This window comes from Triturus cristatus, chromosome 5_1 (genome assembly GCF_964204655.1).
Source record: "Triturus cristatus chromosome 5_1, aTriCri1.1, whole genome shotgun sequence".
Lineage (NCBI taxonomy): Eukaryota > Metazoa > Chordata > Amphibia > Caudata > Salamandridae > Triturus > Triturus cristatus.
The window spans coordinates 684,330,736-684,353,079 of NC_140587.1; the positions used below are offsets into that span (position 1 = coordinate 684,330,736).

Consider the following 22,344-nt stretch of genomic DNA (forward strand, 5'->3'; position numbering starts at 1 on the left):
CCTTTTGAAAATTTGTTTTTATGTGAATCAATGGCACTAATATCACATTAAGAGTTGGAATTCATCAACCGGTATAGATACTGATGGCGGTTGATCATTACCGTTAACATGCAGAGTGACTAGTACCCATTCAGGGCAAAAAATGGTGAATTTAGTTCATTGGAAACTAGTAGCAATATGTACACTAAAGCCCATTCAGGGCAGAATACCAACTGATTGTTATACGAATGTTAAATGCCTATGTATATACACTCGCACTGATATACATTTGCTATGCTGTAACAAATAACATGTTTAGTAATGGCTGACACCGCTAACCTAAGTAAGGTTGGTGTCCTTTGTTTGTGTTTAGTAGTCCATACAGATTTAAGTGTGTCTCATACCGGCGCCAGCCACCATTGACAAAGGCGACAACCGAAACGCGTCTGGTCGTGTGAGAGAACCCGAAATAAATCTTGGGAAACCCGTTCCTGTGAGTGCTTGGTCCATTTATTGGTGCCGCGAGCTGAGGATTTTGACGATCCGTGCGGTTTCCGTCACCGCACTATTGAGCACCCGATCGTGAGTGAAGGGGAGGAAAGACGGGAATTGAGCGTGATATATATATATATATATATATATATATATATATATATTTTCTTTTTTCTTAAATAATAATTTATAGTGATTCATTCCTGCCAGCCCTAGATATATTTGGATAATTCTTTCCATTTCTAGTTTTTTTTCACAATTTATAGATCGTTTTTTTATAATTGAGTTGATCAACAAGCTCGATTTATTATTTGTTATAAGAATATTTCATTTTGCAATTTCCATTTCAAGATGGTGGGCTGGGTTCCATCGGTATACTATTTTTTACTTCCAGTGACCCTCAACAAATGTGATTCCGGTGCTATGTTCCTAATTTATTCCCTTCCTCTGGGTTTGTCCATATGCTCTTACGCCACATTTCTAAATATCAGGTAAGCTGCCCCTCGCTTTTGCAAGGTGAGGCTAAGAACTTAGAGCTGATGCCCCGATCACACTATGGTGAATTGCTTGAGTTTGGATGGGCGGTCCAGCTGGGGATTTGGCTCCTTCTTCTGCAGGATGAGGCTCTAATTGCATAGCCCATCTCAACATTGGACTACGATCTGGTAAATTCTAATGTTGTTCCATTAGTGGAGATCCTAGTTGTTATAGTTCATTCATTTATGGCGAAACAGTGGGTAAAAATGGACTGTTATAAATAGGACACAAATAGAGGTTATATTGTGGCAGGAACTATTTTGTCTTTCACCTTGACTTTGAGTAATATTCTTTCTTGGGCATTTTTCGAGTATGATTGTTCATGTGTTTTTTTTAGTTTCCTTTTATATCTTTCTTACCAGTCTTTACCCATGGACCTGCATTTGAGATTTATTTAGGAAAAAAGGCGATTCCATATCTTAGTCCATCATCCTTTATTTGTATATAGGATTCACACGGAATAGGTGTCTCTAGGATTTGTTTCCCGACCACTGAATGCTGTATTTGGTAACGCTTAGGTTCCTTCGGGTGTTCAGCCCTTTATAATGATCTCAAGTAAGTTCTATCAGTTACCCACACACTAGACCCATGTGAATGGGATTAAGCCTCTAATGCCTGCCTTTTTTCACACTATGGTGTTATAAACCTTCGGCACCTTTGGTCGGACACTCTAGGCATAAAGAATAAATTATATCCATGATACCCAACACCGTTTTAGCTTGTCTGCCTGGGTATGTTTTAGTAAATCTCTTTTTAATTCTTTGTTATCGATTCTTCTGTACATGGAATGCGACTGGGGGAGGAAAATGGTGGTTATTATGTATTTATTGCTGTGGGTCGCCCTGTGTAGCACTATTCATGAGGTAATAAATGTCCTGCACACCTCTGTCTGTTGTCAGATGTGTTGTTTTTTGTTGACAATTGGATATATGTGGTGTATATATTTTCATGCAGGTACTTTGTCTTTTGCCTGTCCTAAAGAGGCCAAAATTTGTTAGGCCGAAACGCGTCGACACCCTTTTTTTGAGAAGTGTCTACAAACTTATCGACGCTCTATCAAGGACAATTGGTATACACACTTAAACACTTAAAAGAACAAAGAGGACAACCAGCTTCCTCAAATGTGTTTACACTAAAGATTATCTCTAGATGGGACTCTGCATAAAATAAACAACACAACAATATTATTAAACTTTTAGAAAGAGAGGAGAGTAACCCTTTTTAAATAGCCAGTTAAGCCAGTTAAGGGTTAATGCAGCAATGCATATGTTTTATGTATAAGGTAAAATTTTTATGTGACCTGATTTTGTTTATACTGGTAGTGAAGAGAGTAATGTCGTTTGTCATGTCCTATTTTCTATGTTTTATAATGTGACACCATGCAGAATTCACACAATTCTTATTGCAAGAAAGGATTAATATAACTTCAATGATTGTATAGAAAATACATTTGTATGAATTATGTATTAAAATGGCAGTGAATAATTAAGGTAATCACCATTTCAACTGTTTTGCATGTATCTATTCCCGCATTGCAACCTGTTTGATTGTTTTTAATCAGATAATGAAAACGTAACAATAATTTGTAGCCTTCAACACTAGACCAGTTGAAATAGACCTTTACTCAATATAACATGGCTTAAATCTCCTTTAAATCCTGAGTAGTTTAACATGAATATGTACTTTCTGCACTGCTATAGGATTAATTTGGGCCATTTCCATAATTTCTATGACTACTTCCATGAAAACAGCACTTAAGAATTTAGGGCCTGATTAGGACTTTGGCGCAGTTGCGCTGGCTCTCCACTGACACAGCTGTGCCAAAGCTGCGCAAGGACCTCCTGCCTTATTACAAGTTGAACTTGTGCCTGGCATAGGGTCATTCACCTTTCCCATGGCAGTGCCTGGAAAACAGGCACTGCAATAGGAATGGCAAAAAAGTTCCAGGGCAGCATGAATGGTGACATCCATGCCATGCTGGAACTTTGGGGGAATACAGACAGTGGGGCACATGTTATGCCCCCTCTGAATGTTCCTCCACTGACAGCCTTTTCATGGCGGGCCTATTTTTCAATTTCCTAATGTTGAAATGGTTGGCGGTGGAAGAACTCATAATATGCTGAGTGGGACTGCGCCAGTCCCTCTCAGCATGTTACATTGTGGTGACTGTTCCCTGGCACAGTCGGTGGTCCTCTCCCGCCACGACTTTTGAAGTCGTAATGCGGCAGACGGACCCCCGCGAGTCTGGCAGTCATACGACCGTCAAATTCCTAATCAGCCCCTTAGATTCCTATGTATATAAACTAAGATAGCAGTATTAGGAGCCTTTCAGTTAACCCCTTGAGTGCCCGCCCCTTTCCCCGCCCTGTGCCGGGCGTTTCATTAGCGGGCGGGGTTTATGACGAGCTGGTCTCGTCATGGGCACAGCGCAACCGCGGCCCATGACGAGACCAGCTCGTCATGGGCACTCAAGAGGTTAACAGTTTGGAGAAGTATTCAGTTATGGATAGGGCGCATTGTCCCCATGTGCTTTAATATACAATTAATGCTTGCCTGGTCATGGGACAGAACTCTACTTTGGTCCACCAAAAGTTTTTTAATAAACGTGTTAATCAAGCTGCATCAATGTGTATCTCATCAAGAGCTGAGAGAGAAGGAGAAAATATGAGAATATTTCCTGGATTCCGATTTGATAAAAGAACAGCAAACAAATGTTTGGCATAAAAACCCAAAGAGCCATAATTTCCTAATTATCTTTCAAAGCACAAGTTATCAAATAAGATAATTATAACATGTTAAAATATAGTTAAATATTTTACCTTAATGCTAAGTCCGAATCCTCCCACTGTTTGTCTTCGAATTGTCACTGCCCTTTCCTAAAAATCAATACAGCACAACAGATGTTATTACATTTTAACATTTTATGCTGGTTATCAAATTTAAAAAGTTAATCTCTTCAGCATTCCAGAGTATTGCGTACCTCAAAGCCACGAGTGTTTCCTACAAGTGCATTTTGATTACAAAACGTTTTGTAAAATATAAATGAAAAATCTCTTTGAAAATGTTGAACTATAATTATGTTATTTTGCATGTAGATTCCTAGAATACCACTGAATGTATCTAATTGGAATTCCCAAGAAAAAAATGCTTCTAATGTATCATAAAAAAGGCTAGGCTAATTCTATATGCTCTACAATAGTTAAATCAGTTTCTCCTATTCCCGATCAACCAAAATATATTTCCTATAGGTTATAACATTTGCATTTAGTAGTATTAAGAGTGGATCGTATCCCACTGGGGATAGTAATTGTAAAAGACAAGTTATTTGAATGTCTTTAATAACATCTTGAGCCTAATAAAAGTTTAGATTTCTTAAAAAAGAAACTATAAAGGTTAATATATTTGCAAACATTTTATCATCTTCCTTTTACTCAAACACGATTTAAAAAGCACTATAAACTGCAAAATATTTGTAATTACTGTTCAACTCAAAACTTTTTGCTAACTACCAACATTTGAAAACTACAAGTGTGTGCAAATAAGTTATCCATTATCTGAGAAAATCAAATCTTCTCTTTCCCCGAAAGATGCTTTTTATCTCTTGATGACTTTGCAAACTCTTTCCACTGAGGCCTAGACAACTCAACCTTCACACACCGCTACTTAATGAAATCATGGCCAGCAGAGTAGTAGCTGGCATCATGCTCTGGATCCACATCACACCTACTTTCTAAGCATTTCACTGGTTCCTCATAATATCTTGTATCCAATGCAAATGACTCTCTAGAGCCCAGACAACCAGACACAATGGTTAACCTATCTACCTGAGAAGAAAATGAACAGCCTCATCCATCAATACCTTTAAAAACCTCTGATGCATAAACATATTTTTTCTAGTTGCTTGGCATTTAGAATTAACACCTCTTTATGATACTGTTGACTTAATAAACTCTAGGAGAATTCTGAAAGCTAACAACTTCTCCCAAGTATCCCACCTGACCCTCACTTGCAGGGTCCTCCCCAGCCTGGGTACTAGCCAATGACTATGCCACACATAGAACTTAGTATAACACGTCTTAATCCTTCTGTGTGTAACCACAAACTCACCATTCTAAACCTGCATTGAATTCACTAAGATCTAATGCTTACTTCACAGTTCTACAGAGTCCATCAGTAGGCCACAAAGGTTCTGTTATTACAGACTCACATGACACTTCCTCTCTCCCTCTATTAAATAAACAATTTAACTATTTTACAAATATATACAGTTAGAGCTCTACAATGAGTCTTCGTGGCGCTTGGATCACAAGTCCGACCATGTCTTCAGAAACTGGTGACAAGCAGTAGAAATGTCCATGACTGGTGTTGGTGATGGAGGAACAGCAGTAGTCTGGGGGTCTTCATATGACCCTTCAGACCCAGTCTCTAAAACAACAGCAGTGCCTTACGAGTGATGAGCCACATGTTGGAAATACAAGGAGTCTTGTGTAATGGACTTTCCAGGATGTTGGGCATTCACCATGTGTTCCTTGCTGGTCACAACATAAAGTGGTTGGGCCAGACGCACCTTAGGAACTACAGACCCATCTCTCTGCTCCCTTTCCCAGCCAAAATCATTGAGAAAGCCATCAATGCCCAATTCACAGAATTCATCAAAACAAACCACACCATGGACCCCCTACCAATCTGGCTTCAGGAACAACCACAGCACCAAGACTGCACTCCTCGCCACAACAGAGCACATTCACACTCTCCTCGACCAATACGAAGCCACAGCCCTCATCCTCCTGGACCTCTCTGCCGCCTTCGACACCATCTCCCACCACACCCTCTGCATTAGACTCCACAACACTGGCATCCATGGCAAAGCGCTAGAGTGGATCCACTCCTTTCTTACCTGACGAACCCAGTGAGTCAGGCTCCAATGATTCTCCTCCAATCCTATAGAGATCAGCTGCAGAGTGCCCCAAGGATCCTCCCTGAGCCCCACCTTCTTCAACATCTTCATGGCCCCGCTCGCAGCCATCGTCAGAAACTGCAGACTCAACATCATCTCCTACGCTGACGACACACAGCTGATCCTCTCCCTCTACGACAAACCTGGTGGCCAGCAGCACTCAGAACCCCTCCACACCCACCGACCATGTACGCAACCTCAACATCATCCTCGACTCCTCACTCTCTATGAACCACCAAATCAATGCTGTATCATCCTCCTGCTTTCACATGCTACGCCTACTCAAAAAGATCTTCGAATGAATCCCCACCCAGTCCAGGAGACCTGTCACCCAGGCACTCGACAGCAGCAAGCTACTCTATGCTGGCATGACCCAAAAATTCCAAAAGAAATTGTAATGCATCCAGAATGCCTCCCCCGGACTCATCCTGGACATCTCCCACCAGAACCACATCTCCGGTCACCTGAGAGACCTCCACTGGCTCACGATCAACAAAAGAATCACCATCAAGCTCCTTACACATGCCTACAAAGCTCTGTACAACATCGGACCCTAATACCTCAATCACCGCCTCTCCTTCTACACAACAACCAGACACCTCCCCTCCGCCCAACTAGTCCTGGCCACTATCCCACAGATCTGCAAGGCATCGGCTGGAGGCAGATCCTTCTCCTAACGCAATGTGAAGACCTGTAACTCCCTACCTCTGCACTTCAGGCAAGCACCATCACTGCCTCAATTCAGGAAAGACCTCAAGACCTGGCTCTTCGACTGATCTGCAGAACACCCCACTCCCACCTCAGAGCCTTGAGACCTTTGTGGGTAAGTAGTCGCGCTCTATAAAAACCCTAATTGATTGATCGACAGGAGCATCAGACTTTCATTTTCTTTGCTGATGTACAAGATCTTGATCTCTGCATGTCAATGCTTGTCTGAACGGGCTTTCATTTTCCTCTTATGATCCAAGTCTTTCTAGGGTTTTTCTTCCTCTGTAGTTGCTCTTCTGATGGTCCATTAAGGTAAGTTGGTCATCAGGGCTCTCCCAAACATCAAGGTTGCAGGACTTTCACCTGTGGTCAAGTGAGGGTTCAAGCGGTAAACTCAAAGAGTGGAATTTAATACAGCTTTATGGTCAAGCTTTTCTACTACAGCACGCTGGGCAGCTTTCTTTAGAGTACTCATGAACAGTTTGAAAAGGTCATTGGCCTGTGCCTAAAAGAAGGGTGCTCTTCTGATGCTTCACATTAAGATGACTGAGAAATTCTCTGAATTGTCGACTATTGAAAGGAGGCCGTTGTCAGAATTTAAGACGGCAGGAACGCCCTAGGTTGTGAAGATGCTGTCTAATCTCTCCATGACATGTTCTTTAGTGAGAGATGAGAGATCTTCAATCAATGGAAAACAGGAATATTATTCGACAACCGTCAGGTGATGTCCATTGGCAAGAGGACCAAAGAAGTCTACTACAGTTCTTTCCCATGCATGCATTGGCAACTCTGACATATTTAACAGATGTTGAGTGATTTTTGATGATAGGCCGTTGAATAGTTGACAGGCCTTTAATTCTCTCTCAACTCTCTTGTTGAGATGTGGAAACCAGACTCTTCAACTCTCTGTTGTCACAGACTCTCCGGAATGACAATTCTTGAACGTCTTAGAATAATACCTTCTTAAGTAATGGACAGTTCATCTTTGACATTGTTAAACTTCTGGTATTCACTTCTACTGGTAAGAGTTCGAGAGTTCTGGTACTGATGTGGAATACCATCTTTCAGTTTCAGCATGTCACTCCCTTGACTTCTGGCAGAGACAATTTTTTCCAACAAAATGGCAGCTGGGGTGCTTGATTTCACTATTACATTTGTGCAAGCTTCAGCAATCTTAGAATGGGTGCCAGGGCATTCCAGAGGCACTTGTGAGAAATAGTCAACAGGGTTCTGATCTTTCACTGGACAATACATCATGGTTTAGTTGTAATCTTGCAAACGCGGACCCCAGTGTTTAATGTGAGGAGGCATTTTTGCGTTTGGATTTACAAAGATAGTCAACAATGCTTGATGATCGGTCACAAGCGTGAAGGGCTTTCCATACAAGAATACGTGGGAATGCTCACAGGCCCACATCACTGCTAACCTTCCTTTCTCGGTTTGTGAATAAGCACATTTAGTTTGGAACTAACTTCGACTTGATTACACCACAATATGTCTTGCAGCATTTGGGTGTCCGCTGCGCTGCTGAAGGATGGCGCCCAACCCAACAGGGCTTGCATCAACAACAACATCAGAATGAAACTTTAAATCAAAAGTGTTCCCAATAGCTTGCTTGATTTTGTTGTAATCTTTGCTTGAATTTATGTGACCAAAGAAAATAAATATTCTTTTCTGTCAATTCTCTTGATGGTGCACTGACAGTAGCAAAGTCTTGTATGTATATATATATATATATATATATACATTACCTACTGGCGGTCGCCAGTAGGTAGTTATAGTTAGGACCACGTTTCCATAGGAAAACCTCAACATTCTATTTTGAATAACTTTGGCGCCGGTCGACGAATCCTCGCGAATTTCTCAAAATAGGTGGGGCGCTACGCTCCGCTCCTACCCTGAAAGTCTCGGGGGGATCCGTCAAGCGGGGGCTGAGATAAAAGGGGGGTCCCAAAACGCGTTTTTCCCATGCATTTTTCCATAGGACCTTTAGAACGACCTACAGCCCGAACGGCTGAACAGAATTACTAGAAATTTGGCAGAGAGGTAGTCCCTAGGTCAAGGAAGTGCCTTTTGTAGGTTTAGTGTAAATCTGTTCAGTAGATTCTGAGAAAATAGCATTTAAATCAATATATATATCTGAGCCCGCTTACGGTACGCTTACCGTACGCTTACGGTAAGCGTACGGTGGCGTGCGCGAGCGCGATTCTGATTGGCTCTTAGATCTTAGTAAACATTCGAATCGGCCGAAACCAGGAAGCGGCGGCCGCCATTTTCTGTGTTTCACTCTGAAAAAAAAAGAGTGAAAACAAGAAAAGGGGGCAATGAGGAGAGTTACAGACCCCCTTACATTTGTGAGGGGGTCAAAGAAGGACTGTAAAGTACAAAACAAACATTTATTGATTTTTAAAAAAAATCACGGGGTACGCGTACGGTAAGCTTACGGTAAGCGTACGGAAGAAACATGGCGTGCGCGAAGGAGATTCTGATTGGCCCATAGATCTTAGTAAACATTCGAATCGGCCGAAACCAGGAAGCAGCGGCCGCCATTTTGTGTGTTTCACTCAGAAAAAAAACAGAGAAAACAAGGAAAGGGGGCAATGAGGAGAGTTACAGACCCCCTAACATTTGTAAGGGGGTCAAAGAAGGACAGAAAAGTACAAAAAAAACATTTATTGATTTTAAAAAAAATCACGGGGTACGCGTACCGTAAGCTTACGGTAAGCGTACGGTAAAAAAAATAAAAATAAATAAATGAAAAGCAGATTTAAGAGTTTAGAAATTAGGGAGCTCTAAAAAGAGCTGTTGTGTTTATGAAGTCATTTTTTTAGTGGTACCTACAAGTAAGTACCGATGCAGAGTCTAAGGTTCAAGAGGAAGACTCTGTTCCCTTCATCATTGAAGTGCACACCATCTCCTCTATAAATGTCTTGCATGTCATAACGCAAGTTGTTGTGGTAAATGGCACCCATACCATAGTCACGGAGGAAAGCAGAAACAGATTTGTTGACGTGCTTTCTTGCTTTGTCAATCTGCGGACAGAAATGATTGGACCAGTTCCATTTTTGCCTTTGGCATATGTTGGAAAACACAAAGGCAGTTTTAGGGAAAAGTGTAAACAGTTGTGCAAAGGTGTCCTTCATAAGCATTTCCAGACCTACCCCAGTCAAAGTGCCTAGGTCATTGCCACCACAGTGCACTATTATGAGGTCAGGGTGTTGGATTTGAATGAAGGATTTCACCAATGGCATCAATTGGTGCCACTTTAACCCTCTCTGACCAATCCATTTAATGTCTACATTTGGCAAAGCAAGGTCTCTCACCATACCTGTTTTCTCTGCAAACTTTTCACTCCAGAAGACATAGCTGTGCCCTACAATCCACACTGTGAACATCTTCAAAGGAGAACTGGATGCACTCAGGAGGTGTCTTTCAGTAGAATGGCAATATGAAAAGAAAGACAGTTTGGAAATGGAGGCATACATATTTTTTTCAAAACAAAAAGAACTGATTGGCTGTTTCATACCATTCTAGAATAAAAACTAGGCTGTATGTGTAAATTAATAGAAGCATGTTTTGTATTGGTACAGAAAAATGTGTAACCAAAGAACAGTACTATGGATTTGCTGTAAGGTTTGAAAAGTCAAGCACTCTTGCTCTGTGGAATTGAAACATTGTTTGTCGAACTTCTGACCTAACTCTACACAGCAGTGTTCCATGAGCTGTTGCTATGGTAGCAGGCAGAAGTCAAGTTGGGGGAAGGGTACTAGGCAGAAGTCAAGTTGGGGGAAGGGTACTTTTGGAAAAGGGTTGGTTTTCAACCAATAGAAATGTGTGATTACATTTGAAAAAAAGGGGGAAGGACTGAGATTTGAAACTTACATGTATATGTGTGGAAAAATAGAGGGAAAGTTTGCCATTATCTGGTTCTGCTGAGAGGAGAGAGGTGAACACAACAGAGATCCTGGCTCTGATAATCTGCTGTTTGAGTGTCACATTTCTTTCACAACTAACTAATTTTAAAGGTGAGTTTACAGTTTGAGAGGGGATGTATGTGGTAACTTAAGAAATGAATAATAGAAATGGGAATTGTTTTTGTTGTAGTTACACATGGTGGTTTCATAATGTGTCAGTCTGTAAAAGTGATTTACACTTGCCCCGAAAAAAAAAAGAGCAGTAAGTGTGCTTTCAAAATGGCAAAGAAATTTCGTTTTGGGACTAATGTGAAAACATGACTCTGTGTGCATAGAGGAATTATAGGCAGAGATTTATTGCGTCTTGCTCTGGTGATTTTACAGTTGCATTAGATGGAAAGGGGGAGCGAATTTTTGGGGGAAGAAGCAGAGTCTTAGCACACACCCATGTGCTTGCCATGTATAGTCATGCACAGTATTTACAAGCGAGTGGGGTTTTCAGGTTTCAGTCTGTAATGCAAATACATTCAGCATCACTAAGGCTGGTTGCCCTTGCTGGAGTGTAGGCAGTCACAGAGAATACACATGGTGGTGGTCTGAAAAAACAGCTTGGACATGTGCATTTAAATAAATCAAAAAAAGTGGTTTCATAATGTGTCAGTCTGTAAAAGTGATTTCCAATTGTAAAAAGTGATTTTCACTTGGCCCGAAAAAAAAAGAGCAGTAAGTGTGCTTTAAAAATGGCAAAGATATTTCGTTTTGGGACTAATGTGAAAACATGACTCTGTGTGCATAGAGGAATTATAGGCAGAGATTTATTGCGTCTTGCTCTGGTGATTTCACAGTTGCATTAGATGGAAAGGGGGAGCGAATTTTTGGGGGAAGAAGCAGAGTCTTAGCACACACCCATGTGCTTGCCATGTATAGTCATGCACAGTATTTAGAAGCGAGTGGGGTTTTCAGGTTTAAGTCTGTAATGCAAATACATTCAGCATCACTAAGGCTGGTTGCCCTTGCTGGAGTGTAGGCAGTCACAGAGAATACACATGGTGGTGGTCTGAAAAAACAGCTTGGACATGTGCATTTAAATAAAACAAAAAAAGTGGTTTTATAATGTGTCAGTCTGTAAAAGTGATTTCCAATTGTAAAAAGTGATTTTCACTTGGCCCGAAAAAAAAAGAGCAGTAAGTGTGCTTTCAAAATGGCAAAGAAATTTCGTTTTGGGACTAATGTGAAAAAATGACTCTGTGTGCATAGAGGAATTATAGGCAGAGATTTATTGCGTCTTGCTCTGGTGATTTCACAGTTGCATTAGATGGAAAGGGGGAGCGAATTTTTGGGGGAAGAAGCAGAGTCTTAGCACACACCCATGTGCTTGCCATGTATAGTCATGCACAGTATTTAGAAGCGAGAGGGGTTTTCAGGTTTAAGTCTGTAATGCAAATACATTCAGCATCACTAAGGCTGGTTGCCCTTGCTGGAGTGTAGGCAGTCACAGAGAATACACATGGTGGTGGTCTGAAAAAACAGCTTGGACATGTGCATTTAAATAAATCAAAAAAAGTGGTTTTATAATGTGTCAGTCTGTAAAAGTGATTTCCAATTGTAAAAAGTGATTTTCACTTGGCCCGAAAAAAAAAGAGCAGTAAGTGTGCTTTCAAAATGGCAAAGAAATTTCGTTTTGGGACTAATGTGAAAAAATGACTCTGTGTGTATAGAGGAATTATAGGCAGAGATTTATTGCGTCTTGCTCTGGTGATTTCACAGTTGCATTAGATGGAAAGGGGGAGCGAATTTTTGGGGGAAGAAGCAGAGTCTTAGCACACACCCATGTGCTTGCCATGTATAGTCATGCACAGTATTTACAAGCGAGTGGGGTTTTTAGGTTTAAGTCTGTAATGCAAATACATTCAGCATCACTAAGGCTGGTTGCCCTTGCTGGAGTGTAGGCAGTCACCGCGAATACACATGGTGGTGGTCTGAAAAAAACAGCTTGGACAAGTGCAATTAAATAAATAAAAAAAAAAGGTTTCATAATGTGTCAGTCTGTAAAAGTGATTTTCACTTGCCCCGAAAAAAAAAAAGAGCAGTAAGTGTGCTTTAAAAATGGCAAAGAAATTTCGTTTTGGGACTAATGTGAAAACATGACTCTATGTGCATAGAGGAATTATAGGCAGAGATTTATTGCGTCTTGCTCTGGTGATTTCACAGTTGCATTAGATGGAAAGGGGGAGCGAATTTTTGGGGGAAGAAGCAGAGTCTTAGCACACACCCATGTGCTTGCCATGTATAGTCATGCACAGTATTTACAAGCGAGTGGGGTTTTCAGGTTTCAGTCTGTAATGCAAATACATTCAGCATCACTAAGGCTGGTTGCCCTTGCTGGAGTGTAGCACTCTGGACATGGGCTTTTTAAAAAATCTGAAAAGTGGTTTCATAATGTGACAGTTTGTAAAAGAGATTTTCACTTGCCCAAAAAAAAGAGCAGTTTGTGTGCATTCAAATTGGCAAAGAAATTTTGTTTTGTGACTATTGTGAAAAGAAATGTAGTAATATATTTAAATACAATAAAGGATTTTTTTTTAGTTTTTTTCAGGTATTGCTGAAGAACAGTGAACAAAATTTAAGATGCCTACAAAATCTCGAGTTCAAAAAACACTAAAAAAAAAACTATATTTGAAGACAACTGGAGGACCAAAGTTAGTAGAAGATGCTCATGTTGGGAAAAAGAAAAAATCTTCTGGTAAGCAGAAAAAAGAATTTCTTAAAAAAATATTCAAAACAAAGAAAAATGTACAAAATGTCTGTCCAGGGAAGAATGTAACAATACGAAGAGAACAGCAAAAAATTGAGAATTTAGTTAATGCAAATATACCTTCTGCAACTGAAAAGTTTTACATAAACAGAAAAACAGCGTTTAAAGAGATACGTAGAAAAATGTTTCAGAGAAGAGTTATGTCCAATTTGATAAAGGATGTGAAGAAATATAAGCAAAAGGCAAAATATTACAAGAGAAAAAAAGAAATTGAAGCCATTGCAGCAAAAGCATTAGAATTAAAAAGGAAACTATTCATATTAATTTTGAATAGGATGCGTACATTAGATAAAATGGTTAATGTACTGAAATCACAAAGCAAAAGCAAAAGAGTAGTGAACAGAACAAACTTTTGTAAAGTGTTTTTAGGAAAGTGGATGCATAGTTCAAGTAGTGAACCTTTTTTTAATGAAGAGAGCTATTTTCAAAGTAATAGTTTGCTGCATGCAGTTGACACCAGAGGTCGTTCATACGAAGTAAAAAATGGTTGCATAATGGAGAAGGAGATAATGGTTCCAAGAGATGAGGTACAAGTGATGGCAGATGAGGCAATGGGGAGACGTCCTAAAGCCCCAGTGTACACTTGGAATTGTAGTAGTATTTGCACTGTGCGTCAGGAATCTATTGACAGATTTCGAGAGTTTCTAAGAGAATATAGTAAAAAAAGTGTAAAACAGAAGATTAAGGTGCTTCAAAGTCTGGATCCATGCAGAGTGAGAGAGAATACTGGTTTGCAGGGTCATTCTCTGGCTTGTCTATCTAGAAAAGTGTGCAATAGTGTTTTCCATCATTTTAGGATGCTGGCTGTTCATCATACTGAAATGAGAAAGTTTGTGAGACGGTTGTATTTTGCCAAAAGTCCAGCAATAAAGTTAAATGAATTGAATAGGGCTCTGTTCCGAGGAACGGTATCAGATGTAGAGAAGGTTGTTGATGAAATTCAGTTTTGTTACTTTGGTCCTGAACAAAACAGTGCAGAGAAGGACACAGTAAATGAGGAAGAAGTGGAAGAGAATGTAGAACCTTCTGTAAGTAAGACATTTAATGATCACATAACAAAATTTGCAATAGTCTCTAATGAAAGACCAAATGTTACTTGTATTTGTTGCCGCAGAACTCATTATAGAAAACAAACTAGGAATGTTGATCTCTACAGAAAGAGTGAAAATGAAGATAATTATAAGTGGATGGATTTTGCCACATATATATTTCTTGAAAATTGTTTTGAATTGGGTGAAGATCAGCGTATTTGTAAATACTGTTACAACAAGTTAGAGGAAAATAGAATGCCGACCAGAGCTGTACATAATAATTTAGAATTGGATGCTATTCCTGCTGAACTTTCTGAATTAAATACATATGAGTCTATACTCATTCAATGTGTTCATCCGTTCCAGACCATAGTACGTATGGAGCCCAAAACTGGTAAATTACCTCCTTCAGATTTACTGAGAGGTTTAAAAGGTAGAGTGGTGTATTTGCCCTTGGATTTGAAAAAAAATATGGAAACTATTGATGCGGATACTTTGGAAACTGAACCATTAATTATTCTGGTTAATGGTGTACCTACAAAGAATAAGAAGATTTGGCAGGAGCTGGTAGATGTGCGGAAAGTACAAAGAGCAAATTTGTATTTGAAAAAAAATAACAAATGGTATGAATCAATTTATATAGAAGAAGAAGAAGAAGACGAAGATTTTCAAGAAGACACAGAAACACCAACTGGACAAATTGAAAAAGTGGACAAGACAAAGGAAGAAGAAATTTATGAACATTTTAGCATACATCCTCTTCATTCGAAAGAAGTTATGGGAGACAATATTGATCTCTTTCAGATGAAGAAAGCAAAAGGAACTCCCGTGAGTGTATGGGAGGAGAGCTTGGAAGCTCGATGTTTTCCCCAGCTGTTTCCTACGGGAAAAGGAGGACGATACGATGAACGTCCAGAACAGATTCCAGCTTCAGAGTATCGGACTACAAGACTATATGCTGAAGATCCCAGATTTCGACAAAGTATTCCTTATTTGTTTCATCTTTTATTTGAAAGCGACTTGTCTGCACTGTCTTATGCAGTAAATCACATTTTAAAAAGTGGAGTACATTTACAAAATGTGTCTGCTAAGGATTTTATGGAGAAAGTGCAGCACCGAGATGATCATTTGGAAACACAACTGATCAATCTGATGGCTTGTCAGCGTGGGACAAATGAATATTGGTACCGACGCCATGGTGAACTAAAATGCATGTTACGCAATTTAGGAACACCAACATGGTTCCTTACCCTAAGCTGTGCCGAGTACGCTTGGGATGATTTACTGGATTTTCTACGAGAGGCCAATTCAAACATTAAAAACATCGAATACAAGACAGCAGGAGAACTGTGCTCATTGGATCCGGTTAATGTTTGCAGATATTTCAATCATAGATTTGAGGCTATGATGTCCTTCATCTGCAATAAAAAAAATCCACCCCTTGGAGAAGTAGTGGATTTCTTTTGGAGAAAAGAGTACCAGGCAAGAGGTGCTCCTCATATTCATATGCTGTTGTGGATCAAGGATGCCCCAAAGTTTGGAACAGATACTGATGAAGCAGTGTTATCTTACATTGAAGAATATGCAACATGTGGTATACCAAAAAGCACAGAAGAGAACAAGTTAAAGGAGCAAGTTTTACGTTTCCAAAGTCATCGGTGTGGAAAATACTGTCGACGGAAATACAAGAGCAAAGAAAAATACTACACTAAATGTCGATTTGGATTTCCTAGACCTGTTCTTTCAAATGGAAGAGTAAACAGTTTTATGTCAGCTGTGAGACATACTATCACAAGAAAATCACCTAAGAATACCTACAACCTTAAAAGAAAAGAAGAATCAAAAAATATAAATGACTACAACCCAGTCATTTTATCCATGTGGAACGCTAACATGGATATACAGTATGTAGCTGACAATTCCATTGCTGTTGCACGATATGTAACGTCTTACATTACGAAATCAGAAAAAACAGAATTGAAGGAAATGTGGGAAGAGATTTCTCACGAGAAGACTGTCAGTAAGAAGCTGTACAGTTTCAGTTTGAAGATGTTATCGCATCGAGAAATTGGATCCTACGAATGTTCAGATAGGTTATCTTCTGCAAGTCTCTACTCGAAGTCAAGAAGAATAATTTGGGCAAGTTTAGGCCTTGCAGCAATGAGAAATCGGGTACTGAAATCTGTTGGAGAAATTGAATATTTGGCCGAGAATGACCCAGAAAGTACAGATATATTGAAAACAAACATGTTGGACACATATTATCCCAAGAGAAGTCATCATCTGGAGAACATGTGTCTCTATGAAGTGTTGCAGAACTACATTTATTCACGGAAAGCTGCAGAAGACATTAATAATGGAAAATATAAAGTTGTTGGTGAAGAAGGATGTTTGGTGAAGCAAACCAAAGGAAGTTTGATAAATCACCGGAAGCTGAGTTGCGACACTACCGACAAGAAAGAATTTTACTACTTGGCTCTTTTACAGTTGTTCAAACCATGGCGTACAGAGGATGAACTACTGGGAGAATTTCAAAGCTATGAGGATTCATTTAATACTTGCAAAGACAGCATACAATGCAATACATTCACAACTTATCTGCAAATGTTAAATGAAGAAATTGAACAGGAAACTACAATTGCAGCAGAAATAGCTAGAGACAGTTCTCAGGACAGCCAAAGTTCAGGAACACACAGTCAAGATCCCCTAGGACAACCAATCGTTGAAAATGAAGCATCAATAGCCATGAATGAAGTGGAAACAGCTATGAATCAAGCTCAAGAAGAATTTATAGACTTAGAAAATTTGGAAAGACAACTGAATCAAGAGCAGCAACAAATTTATGAAGAGATCAAAAACAAAATTGATCACGGATTTCTACATGTAAAAAAAGAGTGCTCATGCACATCATTTCATCCAATCAGGATGTATGTAAGCGGAGAAGCTGGCACTGGAAAACGTTTCCTAATTAAAGTCATCAGAAGCTACCTAAAGCAAAAAACGGATTCTACTTTGTCTTGTGTGGTTACTGCTCCAACTGGGTTAGCTGCATATAACATAAAAGGAATCACCTTACATCGTTTGCTAATGTTACCAGTGGAGCATGAGAACAAAATACAATTCAACAAGCTAACTGGAGAAGCATCCTTGGAAGTTTCACGAGTATTGAAGAAGATGCAAGTTCTCATTATTGATGAGGTGAGCATGGTATCAAACTTAATGCTTGCCTTTGTGCATTTAAGAATGCAGCAAATTTTGAAGACAGACTATGACGTGTTATTTGGTGGAAAACACGTCATAGTTTTTGGAGATCTTTTGCAACTTACTCCAGTTAAAGGACAACCAGTGTTTAATACTGTGACACATGAAGACACGAAGAAGTCATTGGGAAGTATCGGTAATACAAATATTTGGTCCTTCTTTGAGTACAAGGAACTTACAACTAATATGAGACAAGCAAACGATGAAGAATATGGAAGTATTCTGAAAGATATCAGGATTGGACTACTCACAGAAGCTGGCAAAAAAGCATTACAGACTCGGCTGCTACATAATTTATTTCCAAAGGAAGAAATAGTTGCAGAGAAGATATACAAGAACATTGCAGAAAACAAAAGTGTCATCTGCTTAATGCCTACTCTACGTGAATGCTCAATATTCAATGAGGAGCTTTTGAAATTGGAAAAGGAAGAGATCAGGAAATTGGAAGCAGTGGACAAAATTGAGGATGGAAGAATTACTGTCACAGTAACAGGCAAACTGAAAAATAAATTGGACTCACTAGAGAAGAACATCTCCAAAACAGCTGGATTAGAAAAAAATCTATATGTTTGCATGAACTGTAGAGTGTTTTTAAGGAGAAATTTGGATGTTGAGAAAGGTTTAGTTAATGGAGCGATGGGAAGAGTTGTGGGTTTTATTAATTATCAGAAAAAAGAAGGAATTGAATGTTTAAAAATAAAATTTGATCAGATAGATGAAGTAAAAGATATTTGTCGTTGTACAGTTCGTTTTATGCTTGTGAAAGACTTATATGTACGTAGGAAGCAGTTTCCGTTTTCTCTAGCATATGCTGTAACTATTCACAAGTCTCAAGGATTGACTGTAGATTGTGCATTTGTGAACATTGGTTCAACTGTGTTCAAAGAAGGTATGGCATATGTTGCTTTGTCACGAGTCAAAACATTATCAGGTTTATTCATGATAGACTTTGAAGAATCAAAAGTTAGTGCTGATACAAATTGTGTAAAGGAGTATAATAGATTAAGAAGAAGCTATGCTCCTCATTTGGGTCAGTATCCTGTGTTGGAGAAACGTGTAGTTTCTCGTAAAAGAAAAAATGAGAATATCTGTAGTGAAGATGTAGAGAAGAGGAAAAAAAAGAGGAGTGATGTAATTGCAAGCAAAAAGAAAAAGGAAAATGAAGAACAGGTTGTAGGATGTCATTTTGAAAATAGCTCTGGTGTCAACTGCTACGCAAATGTAGTGCTGAATGTTGCATTTTATCTGGAAAGTTTGCAAGAGCAGATAATAGTAAATCAGGGAAAAAGATTCTGTTCAGAGCTGAGTCTCCTTTTTCAAAAGCTGAGTAAAGATAAAACTCAAATAGAAAGTGCTACTGACATTAGAAAACTTTTAGATGTATGTTCAGGACGAACACAGTTTTCTCAAAATGAACAGCAAGATGCACATGAATTTTTGATGTATTTTCTTCAGGTAGTGGAAGAAGAAGGAGTTCCCATTGACATTTTTTTTGGTCTCTCTTATAAATGGGAACATAGTTGTGATAATTGTTATAATATATGTGGCTCTATTGTTGATAATGAAAGGTTTATTTATTTGACATTGCCAGAGAGTAAAACAGTCACTTTTGCAAAATTAGTTAAAGATGCTAATCATAGCATGAAATGTGGTGAGTGTAATTCTGACATGTTTTCAACATTAATTTTAAAGGAATACGGACAGTATGTAATTTTAATGATGCAACGATGTAGAGCTGATGGTTCAAAATTGGATACTTTAATAAAGAAGTTTATAGGACAGCAATTATCAATTTCAGGAAAAACTTTTGTAACTGTTGCAATAATTTTCCATGATGGACCTACTGTTACTTCTGGACATTACACAGTTTATCTAAAATGTGAAAAAGGCTGGACACTGTGTAATGATTCCCAATTGATTTTCAAACAACGTTTGCCTTTTGATTTAGCAAATTCCTATCTAATCTTCCTGAAACCTAAATTTTAGAGAGACTTGGCAAGATCTGGACAAAATAATTTTACCATTTTACTGGATTACCATTGCAATTTTGTAAAAAAAAGATTTTTAAAATTATCATTTGGCCTAATGGAAAGATAACCAATTGTAATGTGGACTTTTTAAATTTTTAATGCAATTTTGAAAAACCAATAATTTAGAGATTATCGGTAACTTCTGCACATTTTAAATTTTGGAATGTTATTGGACTGCCATTGGAATTTTTTTCAAAAATGATTTAAAAAATTACTATTTGGCCATGTGGAAAAGTAACCAATTCTATTGTGGACTAAATAAATTATTCAAAAAATTTTCGAGAACCAAAATGTTACAGAGAATCGGTGAGATCTGGACAAATTAAACATTAGAATTTTATTGGATTTCCGTTGGAAATTTATTCCAAAAAAAAAATTAAAATTAGTATTTGGCCTAAAGGAAATGAAATCAGATGTATTTTGGAGTTATTTGAGATATAATATTGTGATTATAGTTCTGAAACAAACATATCAGACGGTATTTAAAACAAATAAGTATTGGTATTAGATGATATTTTTTTACAATATTATGCATTTCTATAATGTTAAGTTTAATTAAAAAAAGAATCAGGGCTTTTTTAATACAATCTTTGTGATTGGTATTTTTTTTTGCCCGCTGTAAAATGATGAATGCAATTGCTTTCACAATTTATAGTGAAATGCAATATATTCTGAAAACAGCAAAAATAAGGCAAAAAGATTTTTTGGTAAAAAATGTAAATATGTGTACTGTATTATAAAATGTTTAAAAAATATTAATACTTTTTTCTTTTTTTCCAGATAGATATAGAAAATTTTCGAAAACTACAAACATTTTTAAAACTATTTTTTATAAAAAGAAATGAATAAATATTTTTACAGTGAGTATGGTAAGTCAATAATAATAATTGTAGTCTCTCAAGGACAATGTAATGTGATAAATGATTTTTAGTGTTTTTTTTAAAAAATAAAAAAAAAGTACGCGCACCGTACGCGTACGGTAAAAAAAAATAAAAAAAAGTTTTTAAAAACATATGTAAAAAAAAGATGAAAGATAAGGTTGGCTCTTAAAAGAACCGTTGTGTTCATGCAGGGACAGAGGAAAGAAAGATTGGGAATATTAGACGGTACGACAAGTGTGCTGATCTATTTTACTGTTCACCAGGGAAACACTGGTCTCCCTATAAGTAATTAGATCGTGACAAGTGGCGCACCGTACTTCAACCCTCGCAAACCGAGGGTTAATTTCCAGAGGGCCAGCAAAAGGAGATTCTCCCCCCACAGATGAAGGGCTCACCTGACCTGCAGAAGAAGGAGTCAGCCCTGCAGATGATGGTCCAGGCTGAGCTGCTGTGGATGTACTGGCTCGTCTTTCTGAAGAGTTACCTCCAAAAAGATGACCATGTGTCCTTCTGTGTACATCCTGGAGGTGTCTCTTCATGGTGTGATTCCCAAAGGAATACTTCCTGTCAGGATTACCTCTAGAAAGTACACGCTTACACAGCCTGCAAGTAACTAAGGGTGCATTCACCTTTTGCTGGCCTTCAGGAAAAGTAAAATAATCCCATACATAAGAGGGCTTTTGTTTCCTCGCTCTCTGCCTCAAGACAGTGCTGCTGGTGCTAGCCTCACTCTCAGAAGGGCTCTGCTGTTCTGCCATCGTATCCCAAAGACAAACCAGCTCCTTCTCCCAAGGGATCACAAGCAGAAATGAGGGGAATGGGTGTGGTGTAGGAGAGTTCTAGAACTGAAAGTAGTTTCAACCAATCAAAAGTTGTGTTTCAAGATCACATGACCTACCGTACGCTTACGGTACGCTTACGGTACGCTTACGGCAAAAGTACGCGTGAGCGTAAAAAAGACACGCGCTTGCGCGCATGCGCATAACAGTCATTTCCCGGCACTTCCGCGTAACGTGCGCGTGTGGCGTAAGCGCGCACGCGTCCCACGCGCAGTACGCGCGGCTACGCAAAGTGCGTAACTATACGCAAGCAGCGTAGATAGATTACGGACGTTGCGTAAACCGTACGCTTACCGTGAGCTTACGGTACGCGTACCAAAAAAAAAAAAAAAAAAAAAAAAGAACTGGAAATAAATTTTACATGTTTATTTTAAAAAATATATTAAAAAAAAATATTTAAGGATTTTAAAAATTAAAGCATAGTCTTTATAAAAGGTAAGTAAATTAAATTAAAAATATGTTTGAAAAAATTGAAGAATAAAAAAAAAAATAGCATTTAAAAAACCTTGCAAATTCACTGAAAAAACCATGGGTTTCACACACGTTATAGTTAGGAATTAGCATTTTAAAAACCTTTGAAATTCAGTGAAAAAACCATAGGTTTCACACACGTTATAGTTAGGAATTAGCATTTAAAAAACCTTAGAAATTCAGTGAAAAAACCATAGGTTTCACACATGTTATAGTTAGCTGGACATTTTACTCGTAAAAAACCAATGAAATTGCCCCGTTATAGTTAGTTCAGCTAACTATAACTCGCGCGCCCGCAATGCACTGCTGATGACGTCACATATTACATCACTCATGACATGGTCAGTGACATCACTCATGACATCACTGATGACATCTCAAATTACATCACTGATGACATCACTGATGACATCATCCTTGTGATAGAGT

The 22,344-nt window shown here is 38.6% G+C and overlaps 1 protein-coding gene across 1 annotated transcript in view; it reads right to left on the minus strand.

The window, feature by feature from the left end:
* SNTG1 (syntrophin gamma 1) overlaps positions 1-22,344 on the minus strand; it is a 2,687,950-nt gene that overhangs the window by 1,511,363 nt on the left and 1,154,243 nt on the right. The window contains exon 6 of the mRNA XM_085605648.1: positions 3,828-3,884. Within this exon, the coding sequence (XP_085461774.1) occupies positions 3,828-3,884 (57 nt within the window). The remainder of the gene's footprint in view (positions 1-3,827; positions 3,885-22,344) is intronic.